The 27861-nt window shown below is 52.7% G+C and overlaps 11 protein-coding genes across 11 annotated transcripts; 4 read left to right on the forward strand and 7 right to left on the reverse strand.

Annotated features, from left to right (window-relative positions):
- Positions 1 to 139: 139 nt before the first annotated feature.
- On the forward strand, positions 140 to 1239 carry A1O9_10756 (2,4-dihydroxyhept-2-ene-1,7-dioic acid aldolase; the record flags this gene model as incomplete). Its single annotated transcript, XM_013400444.1, has 4 exons — positions 140 to 308; positions 390 to 721; positions 817 to 1038; positions 1087 to 1239. 4 exons carry the CDS (start codon positions 140 to 142, stop codon positions 1237 to 1239), a joined length of 876 nt encoding a protein of 291 aa, XP_013255898.1.
- Positions 1240 to 1299: 60 nt separating this feature from the next.
- On the reverse strand, positions 1300 to 1629 carry A1O9_10757 (uncharacterized protein; the record flags this gene model as incomplete). The annotated part of the gene is made up of 1 exon (XM_013400445.1): positions 1300 to 1629. One exon carries the CDS (start codon positions 1627 to 1629, stop codon positions 1300 to 1302), a length of 330 nt encoding a protein of 109 aa, XP_013255899.1.
- Positions 1630 to 2526: 897 nt separating this feature from the next.
- Positions 2527 to 4161, forward strand: A1O9_10758 (uncharacterized protein; the record flags this gene model as incomplete). The annotated part of the gene is made up of 1 exon (XM_013400446.1): positions 2527 to 4161. One exon carries the CDS (start codon positions 2527 to 2529, stop codon positions 4159 to 4161), a length of 1635 nt encoding a protein of 544 aa, XP_013255900.1.
- Positions 4162 to 7465: 3304 nt separating this feature from the next.
- On the reverse strand, positions 7466 to 9663 carry A1O9_10759 (uncharacterized protein; the record flags this gene model as incomplete). Its single annotated transcript, XM_013400447.1, has 3 exons — positions 7466 to 8469; positions 8526 to 9444; positions 9490 to 9663. 3 exons carry the CDS (start codon positions 9661 to 9663, stop codon positions 7466 to 7468), a joined length of 2097 nt encoding a protein of 698 aa, XP_013255901.1.
- A 2908-nt stretch (positions 9664 to 12571) lies between these two features.
- Positions 12572 to 14192, reverse strand: A1O9_10760 (CK1/CK1/CK1-G protein kinase; the record flags this gene model as incomplete). Its single annotated transcript, XM_013400448.1, has 5 exons — positions 12572 to 13215; positions 13279 to 13684; positions 13739 to 13887; positions 13944 to 14013; positions 14064 to 14192. 5 exons carry the CDS (start codon positions 14190 to 14192, stop codon positions 12572 to 12574), a joined length of 1398 nt encoding a protein of 465 aa, XP_013255902.1.
- Positions 14193 to 16257: 2065 nt separating this feature from the next.
- Positions 16258 to 18390, reverse strand: A1O9_10761 (uncharacterized protein; the record flags this gene model as incomplete). The annotated part of the gene is made up of 2 exons (XM_013400449.1): positions 16258 to 18248; positions 18297 to 18390. Coding segments are annotated over 2 exons (2085 nt in total), but the record flags the coding sequence as incomplete, so codon positions are not given.
- Positions 18391 to 19477: 1087 nt separating this feature from the next.
- A1O9_10762 (alcohol dehydrogenase) lies at positions 19478 to 20607 on the forward strand (the record flags this gene model as incomplete). Its single annotated transcript, XM_013400450.1, has 7 exons — positions 19478 to 19527; positions 19586 to 19730; positions 19788 to 19937; positions 19991 to 20098; positions 20148 to 20288; positions 20346 to 20408; positions 20458 to 20607. 7 exons carry the CDS (start codon positions 19478 to 19480, stop codon positions 20605 to 20607), a joined length of 807 nt encoding a protein of 268 aa, XP_013255904.1.
- A 12-nt stretch (positions 20608 to 20619) lies between these two features.
- On the reverse strand, positions 20620 to 21885 carry A1O9_10763 (uncharacterized protein; the record flags this gene model as incomplete). Its single annotated transcript, XM_013400451.1, has 1 exon — positions 20620 to 21885. One exon carries the CDS (start codon positions 21883 to 21885, stop codon positions 20620 to 20622), a length of 1266 nt encoding a protein of 421 aa, XP_013255905.1.
- A 644-nt stretch (positions 21886 to 22529) lies between these two features.
- A1O9_10764 (uncharacterized protein) lies at positions 22530 to 23808 on the forward strand (the record flags this gene model as incomplete). The annotated part of the gene is made up of 2 exons (XM_013400452.1): positions 22530 to 22617; positions 22682 to 23808. 2 exons carry the CDS (start codon positions 22530 to 22532, stop codon positions 23806 to 23808), a joined length of 1215 nt encoding a protein of 404 aa, XP_013255906.1.
- A 392-nt stretch (positions 23809 to 24200) lies between these two features.
- On the reverse strand, positions 24201 to 25235 carry A1O9_10765 (uncharacterized protein; the record flags this gene model as incomplete). Its single annotated transcript, XM_013400453.1, has 1 exon — positions 24201 to 25235. One exon carries the CDS (start codon positions 25233 to 25235, stop codon positions 24201 to 24203), a length of 1035 nt encoding a protein of 344 aa, XP_013255907.1.
- An 856-nt stretch (positions 25236 to 26091) lies between these two features.
- On the reverse strand, positions 26092 to 26658 carry A1O9_10766 (uncharacterized protein; the record flags this gene model as incomplete). Its single annotated transcript, XM_013400454.1, has 1 exon — positions 26092 to 26658. A coding segment is annotated over one exon (567 nt), but the record flags the coding sequence as incomplete, so codon positions are not given.
- Between the last annotated feature and the right edge of the window lie 1203 nt (positions 26659 to 27861).

Genomic DNA, 27861 nt, shown 5'->3' on the forward strand with positions numbered 1-27861 from the left:
TTTGTCCCTCTGTTGCTTTGTTTTCCATTTCCTTTCCTTTCTAAGAAAGCACAGTTTGTCGCAGGACAATTAGACCTCACCACACACTCCACCACCTCCCTCCCTCGATCCACGAAGAGCCAATTCAATTAGCGGAACAATGGCGGCCGTCCTAAAGAACTCCAACACCCTCCTCAAAGCCCTAAACACCGGGTCAGGCACCTCCTTCGGCGCGTGGCAGATGCTCCCGGGAACACATCTTTCTCGAGCAATTGCCAGATCCGGCTATGATTGGATATGTATAGACACAGAACACGGAAACATTGCAGGTCAGTCGATTCTGGGAGGGGACCTCCCGTCTCTGTCTCGGGAGAGAGCAACGCGAGCTGATGAGAAGACTTGTTTGACAGACAACGAGATGCACGAGTCGGTGCATGCCATCGCGTCCGTCGGGGTGTCACCGATCGTGCGAATCCCCGCAAATGAAGGTTGGATGGTCAAGCGTGCACTTGACGCCGGTGCACATGGGATTATTGTTCCACTGTTGTACAGCGTTGAGGATGCGCAGAGACTAGTCCAGAGCGCCAAATTCCCGCCGACTGGAAAGAGAGGGTTTGGCAGTCCGTTCTCCATGGGCGCCTTCGACATCAAGGGTGATCTCTCGGGGTTCGATTATATGAAGAATGCCAACGATCACCTTCTAACGATTGTGCAAATTGAGACGAAGGAGGCACTGGATGTGGTGAGTAGATGAGCGGCTGTGGAATGTCTTGGCTGGGGGAGGACAGGAACGAGGAATGAGAAATGCTGACTCTCTCATTTTCTTGTGCACAACAGGTTGAGAAAATTGCACAGGTGCCTGGCATCGACGTCCTCTTCATTGGGCCCTGGGATCTCGGCAATAACATCGGACATCCAGTGACAGGCGAGTTCTCGCCCGAACTGCAGAGCGCAATCGCCAGAATCTTGAAAGCGGCACAAGATGCAGGCAAGAAGTCGGGGATATACTGCCCCAACGGCGACTTTGCCAGAAGATATGCCGATCAAGGCTTCCAAATGGTGGGTGGCGGCTGACATGATACGGTATTCGCTAACCATCTGGCACAGATTTCCGTGGTGAACGACATGACCGCCATTCCCGTGTATTTCGCCGAGTCGTTATCCAAGGCCAAGGGCTCGTATGGCCATGCTGCCGCACAAGCGGTGAAAGGAGCGGCATACGGAGCTGCAAATCTTGTGACAGGGCAACAAAAGGAATAGATGTAATAAACCCCAAAACCAAACCCCCGATTCACCACCGCTTCAAAGGAATAAACAGTGTCAAGACCCGTTCTTCTCGACTTGAGCCACCGCAGCCTCGATTTCATCCACCGTGAAGCGATGCATTAGTTTCTTGGCCGCATCCAAGCCTGTAGTCTGCCCCTGTTCCAGCGCCCCGTCGATGTGTAGAACGGGGACATCGAAGTCGTAAACATCGCGCCAATTCTGCTGTCCGGGGCCAGAGATATCGATCTCGGAGTAGTCAATGCCCGCTCTCCGGTTCTGAAACTCCTGAATGCGTGTTTTCGCCGTGTCGCAGAGCCCACAGTTTGCACGCGTGAATAATGTCAGGCGAGTGCCGGCGCGGAGTCGGACGAGAGTCGCTCTCATCTTGCACGAACCGTTAGCTGTTGAGACTGAATGAAAGACTGTTTCGAGTGCTACTGATTGAGCGCGTAACTGTTGGTCGATCGATTGATTCAAAGGACAGGCATGACTTTGGGATAGCCTGCTGCATGATATGTCCTAATGGGCGGAAATGGGCTGGCTGGCTGCTTGCTGCTTTAGTGTTACATATGTACCGAATGCTCGATTCCAACGCCGCTTTACGTCTGCCTCTCCCCATTCCACAACCCACTGCAGCCGTTCCTGATCATCGATCACCTGGATCCAGGGTACAGGAGGTAGATTAACTCACTCACATATGGTATGGAGTAGAAAGAACGGCGACCGAAGAGCCCAGGCTGAAATAGGAAGGACGTTCCCCCGTACCACATACACCCGCACACAGAGATAGAGATAGCGAGAGTTCGAATGAGGGCATCTAGACGCTATTGGGCGACCGTCGATAAGCTCAATCACTAAGCATTGAAGCCACATGCGGGCACGTTGCCTTTAACGAGGCTTAAGCCGAGTAAGCACACTTGACGGCGAGGAAAAGTGGGTCGGGGCGTATCAATACGGAGGATGTACAGAGTACTGGTAAGTTGGAAAGTGGTACACAGATAATGTAGCGGTATCCACCCCACCAACGTTCAAGGTTTGGATACTACCTCGCCTCGCACCCCCCCCTCGTCCACAAGGATCTGGGTCTGGGTCTGGGTCGGGGGAGAAAGTAGAGCCAGCTTTTTTGGCCTCTCTATCTTTCTCGTTCTCTCGTTCTCTTTTTTTCATCACCAAACTCTAGTCCTGGTGCTCTCCTATCAATCGTTTCGATACGGTACATACCATCTTGAGGGCGGGCTTGAGTTTCTCTTCTCGCTTTGACGAGACGACGACATTCCAACCATGGCGACGACATATGACGAAGAGAAGGCAGCTGATGGCCATGGCGCCAACCACCACCAGCCACCAACACCCGTCCACAATGAGAAAGACTTACACAGCATCCCCATCAACGACGACAGCAACGAGGCCTCATCAAGCGGCAAAGCGTCACCAAGAATGCTGTACAACGCGAGGCCGATGCAGCACAACGACGGGGTCATCTCGCGGCTCCGGCGGTTCGAGGCGCGCATGGACGCCAGACTCGGGATCGAAAGCGAGGCGATCGAGCGCAAACGGCCACAGGACAAACGCGCGGTGAAGTGGCACGAGGAGCTGACGATGGCGTTGCTCTGGGCGTCCGGGACGATGAACACGTCGTGCTTCGCGACCGGCTTCCTCGGGTGGGAGTTCGGGCTCTCGCTCAAGCAGGCGATCCTGATCACCATCTTCGGCTCGCTGCTGGGCGGCTGCGTGACCGGGTACGCGGCGACGTTCGGGGCGGCGACGGGCCTGCGCCAGATCAGTGTCACGCGCTACAGCTTCGGCTGGTGGCCGAACAAGCTGATCGCCGCGCTGAACGCCGTGCAGCAGGTCGGCTGGGCCGCCGTGAGCTGCATCACGGGCGGGCTGGCCCTGACCGCCGTGGCGGACGGGCACGTCTCGCTGGTGGTCGGCATTGTCGTGATCGCCGTGGTCGCGCTGGCGATCAGCTTCGTCGGCCTGAACGCCATCTTGGTGTACGAGCGCTACGCCTGGCTGATCTACTTCGTCATCTTCATGATCATCTTCGGCGAGACGGGAAAGTACGCGGACAACACCACGCCGGCGTCGGTCACCGGCGCCACGCTCTCAGGCACCGTGCTCTCGCTCCTGGCCATCACCTACGGCAGCTCCGCGAGCTGGTGCACCATGGCCAGCGACTACTACGTGCACTACCCGACCAACGTGTCGCGCGTCAAGGTCTTCCTGATGACAACGTTCGGCATCGCGATCCCGACCTCGATCGGCATGCTCGCGGGCTGCGTCGTCGCCAGCTCGCTGAACAACCGGGCCGACTGGAAAGACGCGTACGAGAACGAGGGGCTCGGCTTCCTCATCCAGGACATGCTGCATCCGCGCGGCTTCGCGAAGCTGCTGCTGACCCTGCTCGTCCTCTCGGGCATCAACACGAACATCATCAGCATCTACTCCAGCGCCATCTCGTGCCAGCAGTTTTGCCGCCCGTTCGCACGGGTCCCGCGCTTCATCTGGACGTTTCTTTGCTTCGCCGCCATCCTGGGGCTCGCCCTCGGCGGCCGCCAGAAGCTGAACACCTACTTGCAGAACTTCCTGTCCCTGCTCGGATACTGGTGCACCAGCTACTTCGTGATCCTGTTCAGCGAGCACGTCGTGTTCCGCAAGGGCAGCTTCGAGAACTACGATCTCGAGGGCTGGAATGATCCCGCCCGGCTGCCCTTGGGGATTGCCGCGGCCACAGCGTTTGGTCTCGCCATAATTGCCTGGGTCATGGGTATGGTGGAGACCTGGTATGTCGGCCCACTGGGGAAGTTGATCGGTGATTATGGTGGCGACGTGGCCAACGAGTTTGCCTTTGTCGTGACTGCCCTAGTCTATCTGCCTGCCAGGTACGTAGAGTTGAGGGTCTTTGGGAGATGAGATATACCCGGCGGAAACTGTGCTTGCATACATGCGTACGTACCCCAGGGCGTACACCATGTGTACATATAATGAATACATATATACAATTAGTAGGCTTCAGTTTCCCAACGAAAAGACCAAATAGAATCCTGAACTGGGAAGGCGTCACACTGCATTATAGATTGCCCTTTTCCTGCTCTTTCTATTCAAGCACACGCCATATAATGACTACACAAGCAGCTCTCTAAAGGGCAACGGAATATATGTCGCTGCTCATGGGGACACCCACCCTGCTACTACCAACTTGCCCTCAGCTTATTGGCTCATTGAGATTTCACTTTGATCTCACTCCATCGTCAGATCGGATCGGATTATGTATATCACATCGCATCACATCTCACAGCAGGAAAACTGAGATCGGAAATTAGGGGGAATTTTTGGATTGAGTACATAAAGGCTCAGCTCAAAGATCAATGCTCATGCTCCAATGATCATGCTCCGCTGTTCAGCTATGCATGGCCTGGATATGGCCCAGGGGCACGCCAATGGGGGGGGGGGTTTATCATCTGAGTCGTAATTCACGCAAATTGCGGGCGGTTGCTCTTATCCAAGGAGCTTCAAGTAAGTCCCTTGGCTACTCTTGCTCCTTGGCCTCGCGAGCAAGCTGCTTCTTGGCTCTACGCAGAGCAGCGCGCTTTTGAGTCTTCGTGAGCCCCGTCTGGATGACCGTCGAGGCGGCCGTGGCTCCCCCGGCTTCAGCCTCGGAGTCGCGCGTGATGGTGATGGTAGGCAGCGCTGTAGCGTGACCAGAAGCAGAACCAACTGGACGAGCAGGAGTTGGTCCGCCTTTGTGAGCAACGTTGTGGATATCTTTGGCGTTCCCCTCTTCCTTGCCTTTGCCCCTGTCCTCTGCCCGCTCGTTGTCACCATTGCCATATTCTTTCGCCTTTCCCTTGCCTTTGCCGGCCTTTGTATCCCCATCGCCATGGTCAATACCAGCACCAACACCAGCACCACCAAGATTCATCTCACGAAGAATGTCCGCGACGTCCAGGGGACCATTCTCGCCAAAGAGCTCGTCCAAACCATCGATGGGGTAGCCCGCATCTACAAGTGCATTGATGGTGAATTTGATAGCATCTTTCTTGGCGGCTTCGGTGACTGCAGTGGCGGCCGGGCGAGGTGCTTGTGTTCCGTGACGGGCCTGTTCGGCGTCGTCGGCCATGTGGGTCTGACGTGCGTTGCTCACAGAGTTTTCGGCGTCGTATTCAGGTACATCGTTGACCTCATTCGCTTTCTTGGCCATTTCAAGGCGGCTCTTCATGGTGATCGGGTTGCGCTCGCGGTTGAATGCGGAGAAGGGGGAGCAGAGGTAGCACTTGTCTCGATCTGTTCCGACCAAAAGGATGGTGGTTTAGCGTTTTGGTTTCATGCGGAGGGGGGGGGTACAATGAAAAGAGGATGTTTGCTTACCGATTGCCTTCTGGTGGCTTTGAGGATTGTGGACTTCCACTCGTACCAACGGCTTGCTTGTTGTCTTTGGAGCTGGAGCTGGAGCTGGAATTTACACCAGTGCGTCAGATCAGCGGTTTTTTGTGGGGTGGAAGGAGATCAGAAGCGGTACGCATCAATGAAAGTGAAAGGAATAAGCTGAACGACAAGCCATAAAGGAAAACTTACCAACTCTGGCCGGGGGATGACAATCACACAAGTTGTCAATGATCAGATTAGCCACGGCAGGGAGCTTGGCTACTTTCTTGAGTGTGCGCTTCACGTGTTTTGGAAGATCGTAGGCGCCGTTGATGTACAAGCCGCAGACCTCAATGAAGCCAATGACCCAGGGAGCCTTTTTGCCCGGCCAGAAACCTTTGTAGGTGCCCAACTTGCGGTCATACGCTTTGGTGGCTTGGTTGAGAATATGCTTGCAGAGGAGGCGGACCGTGGTGTTTTCGTCTTCCAAGGAAGAGAACAAGACGACGAAGGCTGGATCAGGTCGCTGGGCGAGTTCCTCCGGGCTGATCCTGGGGATGGTGCCTTGGCCGGCGTTGATTCTGACTTCTATGCCCGGGAGATGACCTAGGCAGATCGGGTCGATCAAGTAGTCAATGACTCGGATGTCGATGCCCCAGAGATGCCCGTGTGGCGCGCGGTCGTCGGGGATCTTGAAGGCAGAGGTGAACAGCTGAAGAAACTGGTTGAAGAGCTGCTTGCGTTGGTGCTTGCATGGTGTGAGGTAGCGAAGGCCTCGCGCGAGAAGGTAGTCCTCATACGCACTGTCTGGAGGCCGGCTCGACGGCTCGCCTTCATTTGCGACGGGTTCTGCCATTGCTGTGGCGTGAGAGCGTCGTCGATCTGGGTGGTACGTTGATGAGATCGAACTCTGCCAACCGCAGATCGCGCGATATTGTCCTGATTCATTGTGAATGCCAAGTACAAGTCATTCACTGCCTGCTGAACTTCACTTCACTTTCTGCCGAACAAAAGTGAGTACACCGCATCGCTGTTGTATAAGATATCGCCAAGATCAAGACGCCTAAGGCAATAGACCGAAGTGGTCGAAGTAAAGCTGGCTTAGCGCGACACCCACATGTGGTGCAGCCTTGTACACATCACTTCAGCCTTGCAATCCCTGTCTGCTAGCAGATCACCACAAGGATCAGCCCCAGGCCATGCACGTCTCAGAAAACACATAAACATGGTGCCAGATTCACTAACGTATGGGCGTAAGTAAAGCTTGTCACTCTGCGAATGCAAATTCATTGACCAAGCCACCGGACCGGAATGCAGCGCTCGAGTCTGGCCGTGGAGTAAGTAGTATTTGGCGCATTTTATTCTCTGACGCTCAAGTCATCAGCACACCTATTCTGAGATCGCTGTACTCGTAGCCACTGAAGCACGGGCATTAAATACCTGCCGAATATCCAATCCACAGCCTGATCACAACCAAAATCATCCACCTCATACTCCAATAAGCCAAAATCGCAGTAGAAAGTTCCTGGTGCGGTTATCTATATATGGCAAAACGGTCATCATCAAAAACTGAAAGATTCAAAGAATTCCAATTTCGCCATCATCACATAATCTATCCACTGATTGTGCAGATGGAAAAGGGCAAGGAAATTCATGACGTAAACCTCAAAAACACTCCATCCCAACCAAACACAAACATATGGGATATCGTTCGTGACCAAAGTTCAAATCTAAAACCTCCATCATAATCGCTGTGGGATTTGATGTCCAACAAACAAGACAAAAGGCTGCAAACAAGACATGTCGTAATGGGTTCGGCCCAGTGGTTCCGATGTGGACCAAAGTCGAAGGGTTAATTCCCACCCAAAAACATGGAGTTTTGCCCCGGATTCGAAAAGTCAATACCGGAGCCACTGGCATAGCCATCGTTGAGATCGTCTTCATAATATTCTCCCCCACTAGAGCCATCGAAACTGGCTCTGCCCATTCCACCGACATCACTGAGATCTCCAGGGTCGTCACTGGTGGGAACTTGGGACCAGTCAATATTTTGAAGGGCCGGGTATTGGGCCAAGAGGGCTGCAGGGAGGGAAAACCCTCCCGTACCAGTAGTAGGATCCATTCCAACCATAAGTGGCTGCGGAACCGGTTGGAGTCCACCTTGCATGAAATGAGCGGCCTGTTGCTGATGTTGCTGTTGTTCCATCATTGCCCTGTTCTGCCGCTCCTGCCTCTCCTCTTCCAGAAGCGGCTTGATGCACACCCTGCCTGCTTCAGAACGGAAATGCCGGCCGAGCGCGTCGGCTCTCGCAAATCTACGACCGCAGCCCCAATGTGACCCAGGTGATGAGCGAAGTTCGCCCTTGCAGACAAACTTTTTCTCACCACTGTGGAGTCCCTCGTGGCGCTTGCGATCGTGTTGTCTTGCAAACGCCTTGCCACAAACGGTGCACACGAATGGTCGTTCATCGGTGTGTGTACGTAAATGGGAGCGTAAATTGTATGCCCGAGTGAAGCGTTTCGGGCAAAGTGTGCATTGAAACGTTGCCGGGTGTTTCTGTACCCTTGTGCTCGTGCCAGGCGGTGCATTCGGCCTATTGGGATCTGCAAGGTCAAGAATATAATCTCTGCTTTGACTGACGGCAGAGGTGGACGCGCGTCGATTTTTCTCGACCCGACCAGAAGCCACGCCGGGTCCTGGGGATGATTCACGAGATACGGAGCCCCTCTCCCTGTCCGGCGATCGTGATTGCACTGCGAGAGTCGAAGAAGCACTGGTTGATTGTAGACCTGGAGACGCAGACCTGGAAAAGGGTCGGGTAAAGGTGGAGTCGGATTTACTACGATTACGGCCTCCTGAAAGGCATCAGTCAGATATTGATGCTATCACAAGTTGTCACATATAGACTTACTACCGAGGTTATTAGGAGGGCTCAAGGCACCTTCGGTACCTTCAACTTGTGGTCCGAAGCTTTGCTGTCTTGAGACCGGTGCGGGTTCAATGTTTATGGTAGGTGGTTCAAACAAATCGGCCTGTCCAATATCGGAAGCAACCGAAGTATTGCGCATATGGTTGCTTGGAAGAATGGGGGGTTGCACGAAGCTCGATTGATTCGAGTAGACTTCTGAAACAGGAACGCCTAGTGGTTGGCTCAAAGTCAGGTCAGGGTTCATGCCGATTCCGGTCTGTTGATTGTCGGTCATATGAGGCATCAGTCTAGGAGATCGATAGGAAGTCTGCTCTGTCAGGGTGAAGCTCTCCAGGCCAAAGGCATTACTAGTGTCCGGTTGAGCAGGGAGGTAGGGCGAGTGGCTGACGTCTTGTAATTCCGAGTGAGCGAGATAAGGAGAATGTTGAGCGGATGGGATATCGGAATGGTCAGAAGTTGCTCTGCGATGTTGTTGGAAGTTTGCACCACTGTAGGCATCTCCATAGGCGCTGGAAGGATCCAAAGACACATGTCTAGAATGCTGAGGAGTGTAAAACTGTTGGCCGTTGGTTGAAGCAGGAGAATCAGGCCGTGAGCTATGGTTTTCGGGAGGGAAAAGATTTGGTGATTGATGATCTTGTGGAGAAGAGACTTTGCTCAGCTCAGCGGGATTGATGTTGGGCTGAGGGCTGACATCGTAGGCGTTGTTCAGGGAGTAGCCCTGCTGGAAACTGTTGTTCATGTCCTCGCTCTGATACATGTAGTTGTTTGTGTAGTTCGGATCCAGAGCGTGTCCCCCGAACTGGTTATCAGAGTAGAGGTTCTGCTGGTAATTGGTATTATTATAGAAGTTGGGGTCAGCAGAGTTTTGTTGTAGGCCTCCTTGTTGATGCTGCTGCTGCTGCTGCTGCTGTTGTTGTTGTTGTTGTTGTTGTTGCTGGTGGACGAAGGGGTTGCTGAACAGCTGGGGAGCGGTGTTGAATTTCCCGGTGGTCAAGGCTTGCTGGACGGAAGGATCAATGCCTTGGACGAGGGAAGCGGAATAGTGGTTAGGAGAAGGTTGAGGACTGATGTGTTGAGCATTACCCCTCGAAGGGGATCTGCCTCGATTGTTATCCATCGTTTTGACACAATGTTTCTGGGAAGCGCCTCAGACAGGCGTACGGCCCAAAGAAGATATGACGAGGTGGGAAGAGATGGGTCCCACAGGTCGAATCGGGAGTCGGACCAGCAAGATAGGGAGCGATTGTGGCTCAATTGGCGGAAAGAGGATTCGTGAAGAGTGTAGGTCTGTATTTAGCCTATGGCACAGCGGGTTAGCCATGTGGTTGCGTGCATCAGGTTGGATTGGTCATACTCAGCCGCGGAGTGAGGCTATGCTCTGAGACGTGGGCTTATAAAAGTCGCTTGACGCGCAGAGGGTGCAGTCGAATCAATTGACGAATTTCGAGAGCACGATGACGTCCAAGCACCGTCCAATATCGATGGCAGATGCCGGATACGATTGCGCAAGGGTGCAAAAGCTGAGCAGGGAGAGATGGTGAGGTGGTGAGGTGGTGAGGTGGTTGTGGTGTGGGATGAGGCAGTGGGTGTGGTGACGGGTGCAGCAATCTGTGGAAGGCGAAGACCAGAGGCAACGCAGCGTGATGAATTGGAAGGTATAAGATGCGGAGTTGCGTCCTGGAGATGAATCTGATGGAGGGAAAGCAGGTCAGTGGCGGCGGCGATATAATGAGTTGAGGGTAAGTCAGTCGGTTGGGTTGGGTAGTGAGATATCGATCGCATGCGACAAAAAGGTGAATTGAAAGGCGCGATTTCTTGCGGGCGCAGGTGCGGGTGCGGGCGAGCGTGAGCGTCAGAGGAAAGGAGGGCTGAACTGGTGCTCCGTAGGGCGGCAGGAGCGACGATCGCAGGTTGCAGGTTGCAGGTCGCAGGTCGTGACTGCGGTATGTGTAAGTACGAGGATGCAAGTTAGGTAGGTGCGAGGCGGGTCAAGACGTCAAAAGTGCAAGCGCAAGTGCAGCTGCGAGGCAAGTGCCAGTGTAAACGTCAGGCGAGGAGGAAAGTGGACGTTACTGTACTCGTACTCGTAAGTTGGGCTCCGGATAACTTGAACCTGGAAGAACTCGAAACGTCAGTTTGAGCCCGAGGGGTGCTTCTAAGTAGCGAATCTAGCAGCCACCTACTCCGTACTGTGCGCCAGTATTGGGCATCTGGTTAGCCTGCTAATGTCCCGAGTCCCCTGTGGTTGTTAGTTAAATCCAAGTGGTGGGAAGATTCGGTATTTCAAGCATTGTGAATGACGCGCTGTATTGTCCCAGTGCCCACCGTACGCCATAATTACCCACGCGCCGTACGAGTACAGAGTACGGAATACAGCCTTTGCACCTGCCACTACGCAATGCCAACTCTACCACGTTCCTGGGCTCTTCCTGCCCTTCCACCCGCTCGAGTTGATGCCCAACTTGAAGCCGGTAAACAGTCGGGGCACCGAGAACGGCACAGAAGCAGACACCAGGATTTCCTGCCAGCTATCCGTACTCGGTATGGCCAACCATGTTCCAGTTCTGTCTTCTGGACTTGAGGGTTTTCGAATTGCCCGGCCTGATCTCTTGAACCAACGAATCGTTCTCAAGAAGTCATGCCTGGGAGCCTTTTGGACCCCACCGGCGTCGACTTCAACTTCGACTTCAGCTTTCAGTCTTCACCTTGTAGACCAATGACACTTCTGGATTCCATGATACCATCATCCAACGTCTCTGCTTGAACCTCTAAGCATCCGTTCAATGGACATTACATTTCTTTTTCAGATCAGGCACTCCGTAGAATGAAATCAGCAGTCAGTTGCTTGCCTGACCAATTCACCTCTCTTCACGCAGATCTCATGCCCGAATCCACCACCGCTGCTGAGTGTTGTTGCCTTGCAGGCCCTCGCTAATTAGTCACCCACGGAGGACTCGTATGTACATACAAGGACGAGGACTCGTAGGTGCAGTTAGTCGCTAGTTCGGCGCCGCTGTCCTGTCCATACGAGTATGTCTTAGATGCACCGCAGTCCCCGGTACTCCATACGCGGACACATGTCTGCGGTGTCCCTCTGTCGCATGTGCCACAATCACCACCATCGCCTTATGCCTAATTCCTCAAGGTTCGCATTGTCCTGCACCGTGCCTGGAGATCATGACGTGTCCATCCCTGGTCTCTCACCAATCTCCTTTTCCCTTCGCGTATTTCCCTGTCTAATCCAATACCAGGAACGCCTCAGTTCCGGGATAACTACTGTATACTCCATTTTGGTGGCTGTGCTGTCCAATCCACATCCCATGCCAGGCACCAGAACGAGTAGTCGACACTCCGTACCATGTCATGATATCACCAGTAGCTAGCCGATCAAGGCTGCACGGCACATTCCTAACGTTTTGTTCATTACTGCCGACCTTCTGTTGTTGTGGGGGTTTTTCTATGTTACAGAAAACAGAAAACAATGGTGGTCCAGGACTCGGTAATGTCCATCGTCAATTCCCCTCCCTTGCTTTCCTATCCCCTTTTACAGTCGAACCTGCACTTTTTCTAATCTCTCCTTGTTTTTCTGCTGCACTGTAAAGCACGAAAAATTCTCTCGCCCGTGCCGTTGCCTGTCCTTTCCATTCCTTGCCAGTGAACGCCTTGCTCGCCAGCTGAAAATGCTCCCAAAGAAAACACCCGCTGCTCTGGGACAAAATGAGATAGATTGCACGGTGCCAACACACGTAGCCGCATACAAGTGATCGTGATTCATCAGGGTGTGACTGCCTTTCTCGACTGCCAGCTTCTGTATATGAATGATCCATCCCTTGGCTTTTCGGGACACGCAATCAAGGCCGTGTACGAACGCGATCGACAGGGGTGAAAATTAGATAGTAGTCGTAAAGCAGGAGCCTTGGTTGTTCGTTTCTCCCCTGCCTTGGGTGAGAAGGCCAACATTCTATCATCGGTGCTCCTGACGGCCGCAATAATACGAGCCACAATGCACCAAAAGTGACCAAAACTCAACCACAGCAAAACACCTTCATCAGCTTTTGCAAAAACCCGGGCTGTGGCTCTTGCTGGGGGTTGGAACGGCCCTGGCTGTTCTGCAACGCTCCAGTGGCCGGACTCGATCGAGGCCCTTGTCCCACAAGGTTGGCATTGCTATTCTGGAACTGCGCTTGTGTGCTTGCCGGAGGCGTGTTCACGTCCAGTTGTCCTGCGAGACCGCTGCCTCTCTTCGGTATGTTGCCCCCGGCGGCGCCGCTTGTGCGATCGCGAGCGCTCTTCCCCAGGGCTACCACTCCTGGCTTTGCTGGTGATCCCGGGGGCGGGGGCTGCGCTGCGTTTAAACGATCGGTCGGGATAGCCGCCCGATCTCGTGCTGGTCGTTGACCTTCTTGTCCGCGGACAGCGGAGTTGCCATGTAGTGCTCGAGCCGACTCGTTGGCTGGAGCATTGACATTGTGCAGGTGGAGGTTCGACGGGTGATTCTTGACCGCTTCCCATCCTCGTCCACCGTTGAGCTTCATCCAGTCGTACTCACCGTCCTCCACTTCTCCAGTGTTCTTCAGCGCCTGCGTGAACAGGTCTCGCAGAAAATCGTAGTCAGGCGTGTCCTCAAAGCCCAAATTCCGCACGTAACTGAGATACTTGTTGAACTCCTCTGCAAAGCTAGTTAGCCTCCCAAAGCTCAACCAATAACTGCAATAGCAAAATGCAAACCCACCTGGAAAGCCTTCACAGAGATCCTTGATGGCGGTAGTTTGTTTCTTTTCTCCAATCTTTTCGTATTTCTGCTTGTTTGTAGCGGCCTTTAGCCCCTGCCATGGTAGACCACCCCTCAAGAAGTACATGAAGACGTGGCCCAATGCTTCTAGATCATCACGACGTGACTGCTCTCGCCCCAGATGCGTGTTGATACTCATGTATCGTGCAGTGCCCGACAGTGATTTGCGTTCGCGATATGGAATATGTTGCTTCGTCTTCGGGTCGCGGTACTGTTTCGCCATGCCGAAGTCAATGACATGAATAACATTAGCAGTCTTCGAATTAGGACGTCCAATGATGAAGTTGTCGGGCTTGATGTCACGGTAGATCAAGTTCTTTTCGTGGATTGTTTGAACTCTAGACAACTGCAAAACCAATCAGCGGGGTGAGTTACCACGATCAAGGCATTGCCAGCTTACCATCTGCTTTGCAACCATCACCACTGTCTTGATGGAAAATCGTCTATTGCAATGATCGAAAAGATCCTCCAGGCTCGGGCCCAGCAAGTCAATCACCAGGATATTGTGTAATCCTTCCTGGCCAAAGTAGTAGACATTCGGGATGCCGGCTGTGACAGTGTTAGAAGGACAAGTTGCTGGACAACAGACGTAAGATGGCACTCACGGCAGCCGACCAAAATCTTGTAGGTTCTGTATTCATCACGAAGCTGTGGAGCATCGCTCTTTCTTGGTTCCTGGAGGAGTGTCAATAGGTGCCCGTGGTATGGGCAACTGGTGGACTCACGAATTTGATAGCGACCTGTTGATTATTGAGGAGATTTGTGCCCTCGAAGATTACGCCAAAGGATCCCTCTCCTATCTTCTTTCCGACGCGGTAATGAACACCAACAACATTCGAGGAGGACGACGCCATGACTGCGATGCCGAGACGAGGGGAGCAAGCAATGCAAGCTGGTAGCAAGAATCGATGAGATCAAGGGTCAGTGTAAGGGCGTCGGCCAAGACGGTGGCAGCGTGACAATAAGATTCGGGCGTCAGGCGGACGGGCCTCCGGGCTTCTGTAAGAGCTGCTGTCAGCAAGTGCAGGATATGGAATCAGAGATGGGAGAATGTGGGAGGTGCATACCAGACCAGGAGGTCAGGCAACAACAAGTATCATGCGCAGACGGTGGTTCTTGGAAATTAATGTCGAGGATAAAAGGTGGGAGGTGGTGAGTCGTGAGTCGTGACAAAGACAAATCGGCGAGGTTGTGGTTGTTGTGTCGGGAGGTGCAAGCGAGGCGAACTCCTGCCAAGGCGAGACAACGGGATCTTAGGAAGGCACAGGCGCAACCGGAGTGCCTCCGGTGCTTGTACTGTACAAGTACGGAGTACGAAGTGCTGGAGGTACCAAAGTATCAACGAGACCCGTGCTCGTGTCCTTCGAGTGGGCCCAGGCAAGGACAGCACCAATAACTATCTATCTGTAGACTTGAAAGATGCTCCAAATGATAAAGCCAAAGTGGAAGTTTGTACTCGTAAATGTGACCTCCCTGTGGATGGGCTGGGTTCTTACCTGGGGGGGTGAGGGAGATCGGTGAGAGGACGCGGCTGGGAAAAAAAAGAATGGACAGGCGAGCGTACGGGGTTCAACAGCGTACAGTTGCGACTCTAGGGCGGGCGCAGTCCAATGGCCTGGGAGACGACGCAACGACGGAACAACAGAACAACAGAACACTGGCACGAGGCGGCATCCGGGTAGAGAGGCAACCTGCAAAGCCACTCGCGAAACAGACCGGGGAGAAGGGCCATGGATTTTCCGGGCTAGCTAATGAAGGGACGCTAATTGCTCTCTGGACAAGCCTGGGTGCTAGGATCCCATCCAGAAAGCCCCGTCCCACCTCCAGGCACCGCTTCGCGCTTACTCGTAGCTGTCCTCAGACACCGCGACCCACCACCCAGCAATCTGCCACCGCCTTGTCCAGGCTGCCACTGTGGAGGAGAGCCAGGCCCTAAACACCTAAGAAATGACCTCTAAAGGCCAACAATGGGCCACAAACACCGCCTGGGCTGCTCTACGAGTACCTGCCACCTTACCGCGCCACATTGACGCCCACAACAATTCAAATTCGTCATGTTCGTCATGTTCGTCATCTATCATGTTGGGTCAGCCAACCGGCAATGCAGAGGCATACATCTAATCAAGTGCTTCCATAAATCAGATACTGTTCATGCATCGCTGCACTTTCTGGCACCCGATTTGCGTACGAGTACTGTAGGCGCTGTAGGATCGACCCGCCCGGTAGGATAATTAATGCCTGATATCGAAATGGGTCGTCAACAACTGACAGCGTTACACAGCAGCTCCTCCAATGGCTGCCCGTCTTGAATTATCTTCCCATCAAAAAACCCCAGTGGAACACGTCAATCTGCTAACGCAAAGAATGGGCAGGGACGCAGAACCCAATGCAAGTGTCGTCCGGGGCAAACTTTTCAATTGCTCCACCCCGAGCTACAATCTAGCTGGTCCATTTGGGGGCGCCTCGGGGCCTTGTCGTTCCTAATCGGTGTGAGCCCTCCGTGAATCTTCATCTCGACGCTTTGTTTCGTTGCAATATAATTAATGATGGGCGGGAAACAGGGAGCTTGAGAGCTTGAGAGGTTGCAGCTTCCCAGTCCACCTCCAGAGCCCCTTGAAGAACATCCATCATCCCTTTTGAGCCACACAAAATGCAGGCACCATGCAGCCAAGCCGTAGTGCGAACTTTACCCACACCGTATCGCCTCGAGACTTTGTGGTATCCTAAGGATGAGAATCCCCCGATCATGCTTCGCTAACCTATACAAGCAAATAATGACCTGTAACCTGCTAACCGCCGAAGACTCCAGACTCCAGACTCTAGACTCCATCTTGGTTCTGACCGCTCTCCGTCGCGTTTCTCTTCATCTGCCCTTCAGGAAGACTTCAATATTCCCACCGAATGGTCCACTGCTTTCGCTTGAACGGCACCTTTTGTGAGCAGCGGAGGGCTTTCCTGTGCAGTCGACTGGCTTCGACGAACCCGGGTCACGTTTCGCAATGGTGAAGGTGTTGCTGGTTGGAAGCCTGTGCTTCGATCTCGTGGCGTACTTGGCCCCAAGGTTGAACTGCTCTCGCGTTTGAAAAGACCGCCAAGATGGAGACTCCGACTCTTCTTGACTTGTTTTTCGTTTGGAAGGCCCATCTTTTGATTGGTATCGCGCGGTTGGAGAGCTACACCTTCCGTTCGAGGCAACGTCGATGCTCGTGATCCGTGTCGATGTCCTTTGTCTGCTGCTGCAGCCACTCTGGCTAACCTGCCTTTGCTGAAGAGGCTCAAAGCGCTGCTGCTCTTCTTCAATGAAACACCTAGCGATGAATTATGTTTCTTCTCCTTCACAAACACCCGTGTTGGAGTTGTATCAATTGCGACAGCCTTGCGCGGCTGTAGCTTGGCGTTCTTGCTGGATGGTGGTGTCTCACGTGCATATTGGCTCAGGTCCCCCAGCGAAGGCGAGTATATCGGAGCATCCTCTAGGCTGATACACTCGCTGCCATCTTCGCTCATCTGACTGGGTGTTTCTGCTCTCTGGGGCTTCATGGCCAATGTGGATTTCGGACTCGGTGGGTGCATTCGAAGGGGATGGACCCCCTTTGGATGACCCTCCACTGGTTTCGAAGGTATGTATCCATTGTGCTCCGGTGAGTAAACAATAGGCTCAGGTGCAATCTTGCGCCCGGCGAGTATGCCGTTTGTCGACGGATTTCCTCCCCGTAAGGGTATGACTACGTGCGGCTTGGCCCTTTTAGTGGTATCTGACTTATGCAAGGAAGACGTGCTAGCGAAGGTTGCTTTTTCATGTTCTGTTTGACTGAGCTCTTGATGACCATTGTTGTCAGAGATTCCCTTCTTGATATTGAAAAAGGACGACTTAGATCTCAAGAAGGATGCATTGTGTGGAAGAGGAGAGTGAAAGTCAAGTTTATCCACTGCGCTGGCAAACGATCTGGTCAACGAACCGAAAGCCGAGTCGCCATCGCCCTGTATGGTATGGCTTCTCATTGCATCCATGTCGTTGAGCCTTCCCAGAAGAGGCGGATCTTGCTGTGAGCTCAAGAGATTGGGGGCGTTATTTACTGATTTGCGTCGAATATGACTGCCCCATGCAAATCCTTTCATCTTGCCCCTGTAGTGGCCCAGAGTTTCCACTCTATATCGCGGATCCGCTCGGATACTTGACGTATTTTGGACGATTGGGTCGCCAGATGCGGGAGGACAGCTTTGTGGCAGCAAAGCATTCTCCTTCCAGTTGCTCAATGAGGAAGGTTTGATCCTCGCTCTGAGAGCATTGCCCAGACTGAACATGCGTCCGCCTCTGAATGTTCGGCCGGCTGGTGAGGCACCTTCCTTGCCGGGCTGGGCTCTCTCGAAATGAGAGTCATGTCCAGAAGTGGAAGACTTGTCGACAGAGGTCCGAGCGACCCAATCCACTTGCGAATCCCAAGTGGATTGCGAGAATGCAGCCTCTGATATCTCTCCACAATGAACACACTCGGTTCGAGCAATTTCAACATTTGTGGTACTGGTCAGTGTAGGAGCTGAAATGACGCTTCTCCCAACTGTGGAGGTGCTAGAGGCCTTTGGAAGCTGGGTGGAGACGCTGCGAGGGCAACTTGGGCCTTGCGAGAATGGTTTCTGAAGGGAAGACCACGACAATGGACGCAGTATCTGGCTGACCTTTTGCCGAGCTGACAGCGCACGAGCAGTGATCGTTGAGGACGCAAACCGCCCAGGGATCTGACCATTATTCTCTTGATGTGTTGGACATGCTGGTTTCGAGGAGACATGTGAATGAAACTTGGTAGCGTGTGGACTTGGAGAAGAAGGAGGTTGATTGTGAGGATCGCAGTTGTAGGAAAGGCTGGACACGGCGCGTTCGTGCAGCTCATCCCTGGAGGGAATTCGAGCCGCTCAACATGACAGTCAGTCACAGTGACTTTACGGGCGAGGGATCTCACCTTGTCTCGAACCTGCACGGCTAAACGACCGAATTGTATCAAAGGAAAATATGGAGAATGAACCTCTGCTCTGATTGCGTCTGTGTCCTGCCATTGTGAGAGTGCTTGAGATGGATCCAGCGATAATACTCCTTGCCTGGTACAGGAACGGGAACAGATCAGTGAAAGCAGAAGAGAGAGCACTTGACTGTCTCAGAAAGAATGAAGCAACGACAGCATTCTGTACTCCCGACTGCTCTAGGATCTTGTCTCTGTGATGGTATTGAGGTCTGCCAGGGGAAGGGACGACCAAGCTGGACCAAAGCGCGTATCATCTTGGGGGAAGGTGCATCCAACAGTTGGATTTGTTGTCAAGACTCGCTAGGGGGGAGGCTGTCTTTCAAAGCGCGCTCCTTCCTACTTGATCGCTGCTTTTCTTTGTCTGCACGTGTGCACTAGACAGACGTGGCTGATTCTCTGATTCTCCCTGGGAGTACAGGTACCCAGGTACCTTTCCCAGTATGGCTGTCCGAGGAGACCTTCGTGTTTGGGGATACCATGGCCATCATCCATCCCTACGAAGGTACGTACCTAAGTACTCCGGACGTAAGTTATGTATGAGGAGGCCACGGCCTGGAAAGAATAGGCATAGAGATCTCGTATCTCCCTTCATGGCTGATGCCAAAGTTACCTTAGGTACTTCACCCCATGATGCCAAGCGTTCCAGGGCAAGATAGAGAACATTGCCAAATAGAATTACTATTGCAACACGGACCTCTGGGTGCCTCCCTCCGGGCCAAGAGTTGATCACGTGCTGATGAGCGCCAAAGCAGGAGGAATGTCTCCAGCATCAATCAAATACACGAGTATGACGAGGGGTTCAATGTGGGGCTGGGGACGGCGCAATGATGGATTCGCGGGCTATTCCGCCAAATCGGTAAGAGCGCCTTGATTATTACAGTACGGAGTATCTCCAACTGCCTTGCTGTACACTGGGTATAGAAAATGACCAACTACCGCGGCTATTACTGGTGGGCAACTGGGCACCCACTGGGCCCGGCATTCAATCTTTCCCGCAAATTGGCCGATGCCATTTGCTCGACTTCTCGAGTTCCTCAAGAACCTCACCATTATCTTCAGATTGCAGGTGCATTTCTCTAGCACCAGATTGTCAAATCGCTTGGGGAGCCAGCTTTAGCAAGATGCCATACTCTCTCAAAGGCCGTAATGTGCTGGTGACAGGAGGTTCGAGGTACAATTCTTGAACCGCATATCATCATTGATCATCCGCAGTTGACCTTGGAATATAGAGGACTCGGCGCCTTGATAGCCGAGAAATTTGCCGCAGAAGGCGCCAACGTCGTGGTCAATTATGTGACCAGCAAGGAGAGAGCAGTCGAGGTTGCTGAGAAGATCAAGACTGACTATGGAGTCAAGGCTCATGTTCTTCAAGCTGTGAGTCCTGCTTGCATGACCACTGTTAATACAAATAGGTGCTAACATAATCCGAAGGACATTGGCGTCATTGCAGAATCCCAGAAGCTAGTCAAAGACACCGTGGAGCTGCTTGGAGGCCTCGATGTGATCATCAACAATGCTGGCTGGACAAGGTTCGCAACCTTTGGCGATATCAACGATCTCAGTCATGATGAGTGGAATAAAGTTTGAATAGCACACCAGCCCTTCTCACCTTCTCAGATGCTGATCCATGTCAGTGCTGGTCGACCAATGTCATGTCCCACTTGGTACTGCTTCAAGAAGCCGCTCCCATATTCAATGCCAACCCTGACGGCGGTGTCTTTCTCATCTCCTCCTCGGTCGCTGTTTGTTCCATGGATCACTTGTCTCAGACAATGCTAAGCATCGTACTAGGGCATCACCACTGGTGGAAGCAGCATGGGATATGCTGTCACCAAAGCCGCCGGACTCCATCTCATGAAATGCATGGCTTTTACTCAAGGGCCAAAGATTCGACTAAATGCCGTCTTGCCAGGTCTGCTGCTGACAGAATGGGTGAGCACTTTGCCTGTGAACCACGTGGAACCAACGAGTTTGACATTCTCCGCTCAGGGACAGAAATATGGCGAAGACAGGATTAAAGCCAACATCAACATGACAGCTCTGAAGCATGAGGTTTGCGTTATCCCTCGCGTTCTAGACTCCGGCTCTGACATTAGACTAGACATATCTTGATGATTGTGCCGACGCATTTATCGCATCAGCAAAGAACACTTCACAGACAGGGCAACAGATTGTCGTTGGTAGGTCACATTCCAGGCATGATGAAAGTCACCCGCTTACGTTGCAAGATGCTGGCCTCGTCATCAAGTAGCCGTAGTTCATTTTACAGGGTTGGATAAGAAAGGGGGTGTCCAAACAGCCACAACTGGTACGGACCAATTTTCACCGGATCAGGTCGAAATAGGTTTGCGTGGAATGCAGCACTGGCCGCCTTATCCTGTCTCTTCGAAGGGATCGTAATATCCGGAATTACCAGCTGACTAGGTCTACCGGGCTGGTCTGGGGTGACATTGACAATCAGGGGATTCGTTAATATGCCCGAGTCAATCTCTTCATCAGCCAATGCATATGGCAGGCCCTTTGGGATAGTTAACAATTCATCTTGTATTTCCGACGGCACATCATGTCCGGTAGGCAGTCGTAAAGTTTTCCCAACTTTCATGGTGAGTTCTTCGACGCTCCCCAAAGGTTTAGCTCCCACAAGGAGGTTAGACCGGCCAGTTGCGCGATTTCGCCGGAGGATAGCGTCTCTGCTCATGGTTTGAAAATCGATGGCCTGTGTCATTCTTGTAAACTTTGGAGCCGGCATAATTCCTGACTCGTCGAGCGTCGATGGCACGGCCTCATAGGGTGGAACATAAAGCTTGTTCCTGATTACGTCGATGAGCAGCTCCGAGCCCATTGGTGCCAGAATCTTGGTCAGATCATTAGGGGAGATATTATCCTTGTCAGGTATTTGCAATCCAGGATACGGTGTTTGAGCGAGCACAATGCCCCCGTCAAACTTGGTAGGGTGCAACGTCTGAACAGACACACCTGTGTGTGTGAGGCCATTCATAATTGCCCAGCGAATTGGTGCCGCGCCTCGCAGATTTGGTAACATTGACGGATGAACATTTAGTCCGCCATATGTTGCGCCATTGATGATTCGCATTGGGATCAGTAGCCCAAATGACACGGCAACAATCAGATTGATCTCGGAGTTGAAGCTTGAATCATACACTGGGGGTTGCCAGCCAGTGAAAGTATCGATTTTATGGACCGGTAGTTCTAGATTCTCAGCAAAATCCCCAAGGGGAGTCTTGCTGAGTATTTTGTTGCCGCGGCCAATATACTTGTCCTTCCTGGTGACCACATCGATAGAGAGTATAATGCTGTCCGCGGACTTCGATTCCTCATGGAGAGCTTTGAGAGACGCTGTACTGAACGTGTCCGATCCACAGAATAGAATTCGCAAGGGAGCGGAATGTTTCTCGTTCGCAATTGAGGATATCCAACGTACCGTCTGTTGTTGAACGCGGGTCGAGGTCAATTTGCGCGACCAAGTGGCAGCTATCCTTCTCGGCAACCAGGAGAGAGGCGGCCTCATTTGCCCTTCCTTTCACGATAAGCTTATTCCAAATGATAGCTGTCCTGATCAATAGGCCGAAGAAAAGTTGAAAAGGGAGAAATAATATATTGCCAAAATGGGTATAGCAAGCCAGAGCACGACACTAGCCTCAATGAGGACGCAAGCGGCTCATGACGAAATATCCTTATCCCGTATCTACTCTATTTGGTTTTGTTGCTAATCTTAAACCACGGCCACTTCGCACAATGCCTCGGTTCGCTCCCTGGTAGTGTCCACCACAGAGACCATGAACTAGATGGTGATTCCGATTTCAACCTTAGTCAACTACTCGGCGAACCTAACGAGTATCCCAGCCTTTGGGAGGGTGTTAAAACGCATGTTCTTCCGAGCTCAGGGGAAACACTGAATTCAATTCCCTATTCATAGTATTTCAGATTCCCTAAGCCTGCCACTCAGGGATTCGTGAACAACATTACCCCGCAACCTCGTCATCAGCGATTTCAATCCTGGCAAACATCTTGCAATTTGTCACCCACTGTACTCCGTACTCCCTACCCAAAGTCGAAGGCCTTACCAACTAGACTTGCATAGAGCTCAAGACCAAGGTCCAGCACAAGAACTGTCCTTCGGGACAAGAAGAACCTCCTTTGAACACCTCAATTATGGCTGAACCGACAAAGCCAACAGAATCCAAGCCGCCTGACGTGGCCGTTGAGGACGACTCTGATCCAGACTTTGATGACCTTGACGGTAAGCACCATTCTGAGGATGATCATTTCACATGGTGCCGGTCGCAATATTTATGACTGAACAGATGTGCTCGACCAATTCTCCGCCGCGACCTCCTCGCAACCAATGGCTGCCGCGACCAAATCTCCCCAGGAGCCCATACCCTCATCATCTGGACCCGGCAGGCCAACGACAGAAACCACCGCTGCCACCGCGGCTCCAGCGCTTCCTCCAGACATTCCCATCCCACCAGGCCCCAAGCCCAACGAGTCCGAAGATGAGTTCCTCGAACGGCTAACGGCTGAGATGTCGAGTGTCATGTCGAAATTTTCCATGGACCCCGCCGCGTCGGCTGCCTCACCCGAAGACATTGCTAAGATGGGCCAGGAGCTAGAAGAGTTTACACAGAGGATGGAAGCTCAAGGCGTTCAGCCGGAGGACATGCTCAAGGCCATCCTGGGTGAGGACGCCGGGAACAAGGTGGTCGACGTTGCCGAGCAGGAGCGCGACCGTCGAGAGTCGCAGTCGAAGTCAAGAAGCCCCGAGAAGTCGCGGGCGAACGATGAGACATCCTCAACACAGCCATCAAGCTCCAAACCCAAGTCCGGCTCGAAATCCAAAGCCAAATCACAGGCTAAACCGGCCGACTCGTTCGAAGACACGATCCGCAAGACAATGGCGCGAATGGAATCCTCCTCAGCCGCCGCATCAGGCGCCACGCAGAAATCCGCCGCCAAATCGGAGGAAGACATGCTCGCCGAAATGCTTCGCGCCCTAGACTCGGAAGGTGGCGGCGGCGCAGGCGGTAGCGCCGGATCTGAGGGCGACCTGTCGAAGATGTTCCTGGGGATGATGGAGCAGTTGACGAACAAAGAAATGCTGTACGAGCCGATGAAAGAGCTGTCGACCAAATACCCGACGTGGCTGGACGAGAACAAACCGCCGGCATCGAAGCTGGCACCGGCGGAGTACGAGCGCTTCACGCGGCAGCGCGTCATCGTGGACGAGATCGTGGCCAAGTTCGAGGAGAAAGGCTACAGCGATGACAACCCGCAGTGCCGCGAGTTCATCTGGGAGAAAATGCAGCAGATGCAGGGCGAGGGTGCGCCGCCGGAGGATCTCGTTGCGAATCCCTTCCCCGGAATGGGCATGCCGGGGCTCGGCTTGGGCGATGGGCCGGACGGCATGGAGGATGGCTGTCCGACACAATGATATGTAGGCCAGTTATAGAATTGTATACGCGCCGTGGCATGGGCTGCCAGAGTTCACGTCTGGACTTTTGCTCCCTTGCTTCGACTTTCCTCCTCACATAGCTTCTATAGATGTCGACGTGGCTTGACGAAACAGATCAATACAAGAAGCCCGAGCAATGATTCCAAGATTGAAACATGAAACATGAAGCGTGGGACGATTCAGCAATCATTGGTAGATCATAGAGACCGCTGGTAAAGCAGCATCTGCTCATTTTGATTTTGATTTCGATTAATACTAGGTTTTCTAGCGCGAGGCTCCGACACTGGTTCAGCAACACTGCGAGATATACACTTCCATTGACTAGTACGGCTCTTTTCCTTCACAGTGAATCCAGCGTGCATGGGCAACGATCATGACAAATCCATTCTGGAATCAAACGGCTGTTGGTGGTCTCGAGTACAACCCTGGGCGTGTCGCTGTTGGGATTGATTTGGTGTAGGGTGAGCATTCTGAACTTGAGATGGTCCGTGATCAAAAGAATGGGTTTGATCCTGACACAAGATCTCCATGAAGAGCGCGTCGTACTCGTCTCCATCGATATCATCGGCAAGAAACTCTTGGCTGTTATTCCTTGATTGCAACTCCCTGAGGTTCGATGCCAACTCAGTTTGGTCAATGTCGTGGTCCTGAGGAGGTGACATCTGAGCTTGATCCGCTGAGTCCTGCATCATCTCAGCATCAATTTCGAGATCGACGTCTATTTCCGGGTCGACAGATTGCTCCAAGAGTGCTCGTCTCTGCATCTCATGCTCCCACAGCCTCCGCTCTTTGACAAAGTCCATTCTCAGAACCTGGTCGCCCGTGTTGTCCGCACGGCTGTCGTCTCGTCGCCGTCTGATCCTGTCTAAGAATTGCGATTTATTCTTCTCCCTGCCATCAGCAGCATGACGGGCAAGGCTAGCTGCGGGGCTAGCACTGCGGGCACGAGATTCCCACTGTGATAGGGGTTTGTTTGCAGATGTCGAGGTTTGTGCGTCGAAGGCAAAAGTGAACGAAGGAGATGTCAGAGCCGATTGCTGATCAAGACCTGGTTGAGGTTGAACTTGAGAATTCGAGGAAGAGTCAGGCGGAGTGACCAGTTGAGACGTGTTCCAATTGACATCTCTGGGTTTGGCGGCTGGAGTCTGCAAAAGGTTGGGCTCGATTGCAGGCTCGGTGCTATTCTGGTTTTCCTTGGTCTCCACACCTCCAAATTTGCTGGCTAGTGGTGATGAGTTCAACAGAGGTGCCTGTGTTGATGTGCCATTTCTCTGTCCCGAATGTGACATTAAGTTTGCATTCCTTGAGGTGCGCAATGGTGAGGGTGTCTGTGGCGTGTAGGAGGAGAAACGAGGACGATTGGCGGCGAAGAAAAGGCTGGGTTGGGGCGGCGACAGCGAGAACATTGCTCAGTATCACAGACGTTAAGCAGGACTTCTTTTAGACCTCGAGTTGGAACACTGTCGTGCAAGCATGAAGGGACGAGCACAGGTATGTCGTTTGTGCGCCAGAATGGGTGTCATGTAATGGAACTCGACCTGGAGGACGCGGGACGCGGATGAAGTCGCGAAAATGGCTTGCCGCGTCCATAATTCACTAGTCCTCTTCCGCTCATTAAATAGTTGTCTTGGCATATCACGTGCTACCGCCATGGGGGTACGCGGCCTCACGCGCTAACTTTAGGCATAGCTACAGCTGTCTCGCGATGCGATGAGTGTCTATTGTTATGATGTAGGTGGAGTCGGTGGCTTTCAACGTGGGTACGAGCATACGCAATTATGACCAGATGCAGAGTCAGATGCCTGAGAAGAATGCGATTATCCAGGAACAGAATTGTGAGCACGTGTCTTAGGGACAATCGGCTTTGTCGGGTTGGACAATTGAAGGAGGATTCGGGCCGTTCTCATGCAGGTACAGAAAAATTTGGGTTGGGAAATGCTCGCAATTATCAAAACCCAGGACGCCTGAGACGGGGTAGCAAGAACTATGTATTATACTACCATAACCGATCTTGTCTCCACTTCATGCAATAACGCTCCAGCAATATGGCGTCTCTGACGATGATGCATCTGTAAGATTCCATCAAAGAGCTGATGCTGCAAATGGGAGAAACGAGTCCTACTCGTTGAAGAGGCCTAGTTTGCACCAACATTTTGCCTGTACACAATCATGGCGTTCGTAATGCTCTAAAATCCAAATTATGGACCTGAGATGGGTGTGCCAACCTCGGACCTGGAGGCTGGAAGATAACAGTCGCTCGACTTAAAAATTGGATGCTGTGTTGACTGGACCCGGTTGATGATATTGATCAAGGGTCGACCGGAAGGGAGTGTTGTCAGAACCAGTGGTTGCACTGAGCTTATCTTGATTGAGATTGGGATCGTAGAGGTCATCGTCATGGAGATTCTTCTTCTTCCCCCAGATGCGCCAGGCAGTGTAGGCCAATCCAGCAAGCAATAGAGCACCGCCAATACCACCAACCACTCCTCCGATGGTCTTCTTGGACGTCTCGCTGAGGCCACCAGACCCACCACCATTGCCGTCTCCGCCGGTCAGAGAAGCTGGGTCTACACTTGTGGTGACTGGTACCACACTGCTGCCGGTGCTTGTGACTTGATATGTGCTTCCATCACTAATGGTAGTAAATGTCGTGATGACCTCTTGAGTGGCACTGGTCGTGATCAAAGTCAAATCTGGTGTCCGTGTCTCTGTGGCGACGGTAGATGTTTCCACCTCAGTAGTGGTAACACTTCCTTCTGAATTGGTTGGCGTACGGGTGGATGTTGTGACGATCACTGTAGTGGATGGAGTGATTGATGTGGTGATGGTCGACGACTCGGTCACCACACTCGGGGTAGTCGAGGGAGTAGGTGTTGGCGAAGAGGTGGGCGGCGTAGATGTGTCTGAGCTGGTGTCACTGCTCGTACCACCCGTGGACAAATTGACGGTCTGTCGTTTAAAGAGCGCAATTGCATCGTCTAAAGGGTCGGCGGATGCCGCGGATGCGAAGAGCAAGCCGGCGAAGAGGATCTGAAGTTTGTGCATGATGAAATTATGATATGTTACTGATGGAAATGGTCAAAGGAAGAAGGATGTGGAAAAACTCGAGTGGATTGTTGGGAGGCGGAAAAGGTTGGACTCGCTCGGGAGTTGCAGTATGTACGGCACGGAGGCGTGGATGTGGATCGAATGTTTGAAGGCAGTGCAAGCGAGCGTTGTCGGGTGGTAGGGGTTGATGCAACGAACGAAAGCGTCACCAGCCGCAACGATTGAAAAGAGTAGAGACAGATGGATTGGGTAAAAGGGTGTAGCAGAATGAGTAGAATGAAGTCGACAGAGGAGATGAGACAAGAGAAGACAAAGAAGGTGGACAGGAATAGCGTGACGAGGAGGAGGAGGAGGAGAGGAGGAGACCAACTACGGAATAATTATGGAAGTGGAAGAAGAAACCAGGCACAGAACAAAGAGATTTTCCTGTGACAGGCGACAGGCGACATGCTGTGGCATCGGCAGGTTTTGGACTGCCACCCTGCCGAGGACCAAGTTTTAGGTGGGCGGTGGTATCCTTCTAGGCGGAGTGGCACCTAGAAGTTACGGGTCTTCCCACCTAAATCTTAGTAGTGGCTGATCTTCGGGTGGCCGCGGCAGTGGTCTGAGCAGCAGGAACCGGCCGTCTAACTTCAGTGGTTCATGCCTGTTGGCCCTTGGGCGGTCATGGCCTATGAGCAAGCCCCCGTCGGCACCCACACAGCCCCGGCTACCCCCAGGCTTAAGCGAGACGAGTGAAATTTCCATTTGATGGGCCGGTGCCACTGGCTTGTGACGCTTGGAAAGGTGACACTTGAGAGGGCAGCCTTGGCACGAACCCTTGTTTCAGAAGGTGCAGACACCCACCCACTCACGCCTTCCTCCTGCTCTCGCTTCCTCGTGATCTGCTAATAATCATCAACGAGTGACGTACCACGTACCACCTTGCAGCAGTAGCAGCAACAGCGGCGTTGGTGCAACACCACCTCGCCAGTCTCTACAAAT

The sequence above is a fragment of the Exophiala aquamarina genome, assembly GCF_000709125.1.
Source record: "Exophiala aquamarina CBS 119918 chromosome Unknown aczIA-supercont1.14, whole genome shotgun sequence".
Taxonomy (NCBI): domain Eukaryota; kingdom Fungi; phylum Ascomycota; class Eurotiomycetes; order Chaetothyriales; family Herpotrichiellaceae; genus Exophiala; species Exophiala aquamarina.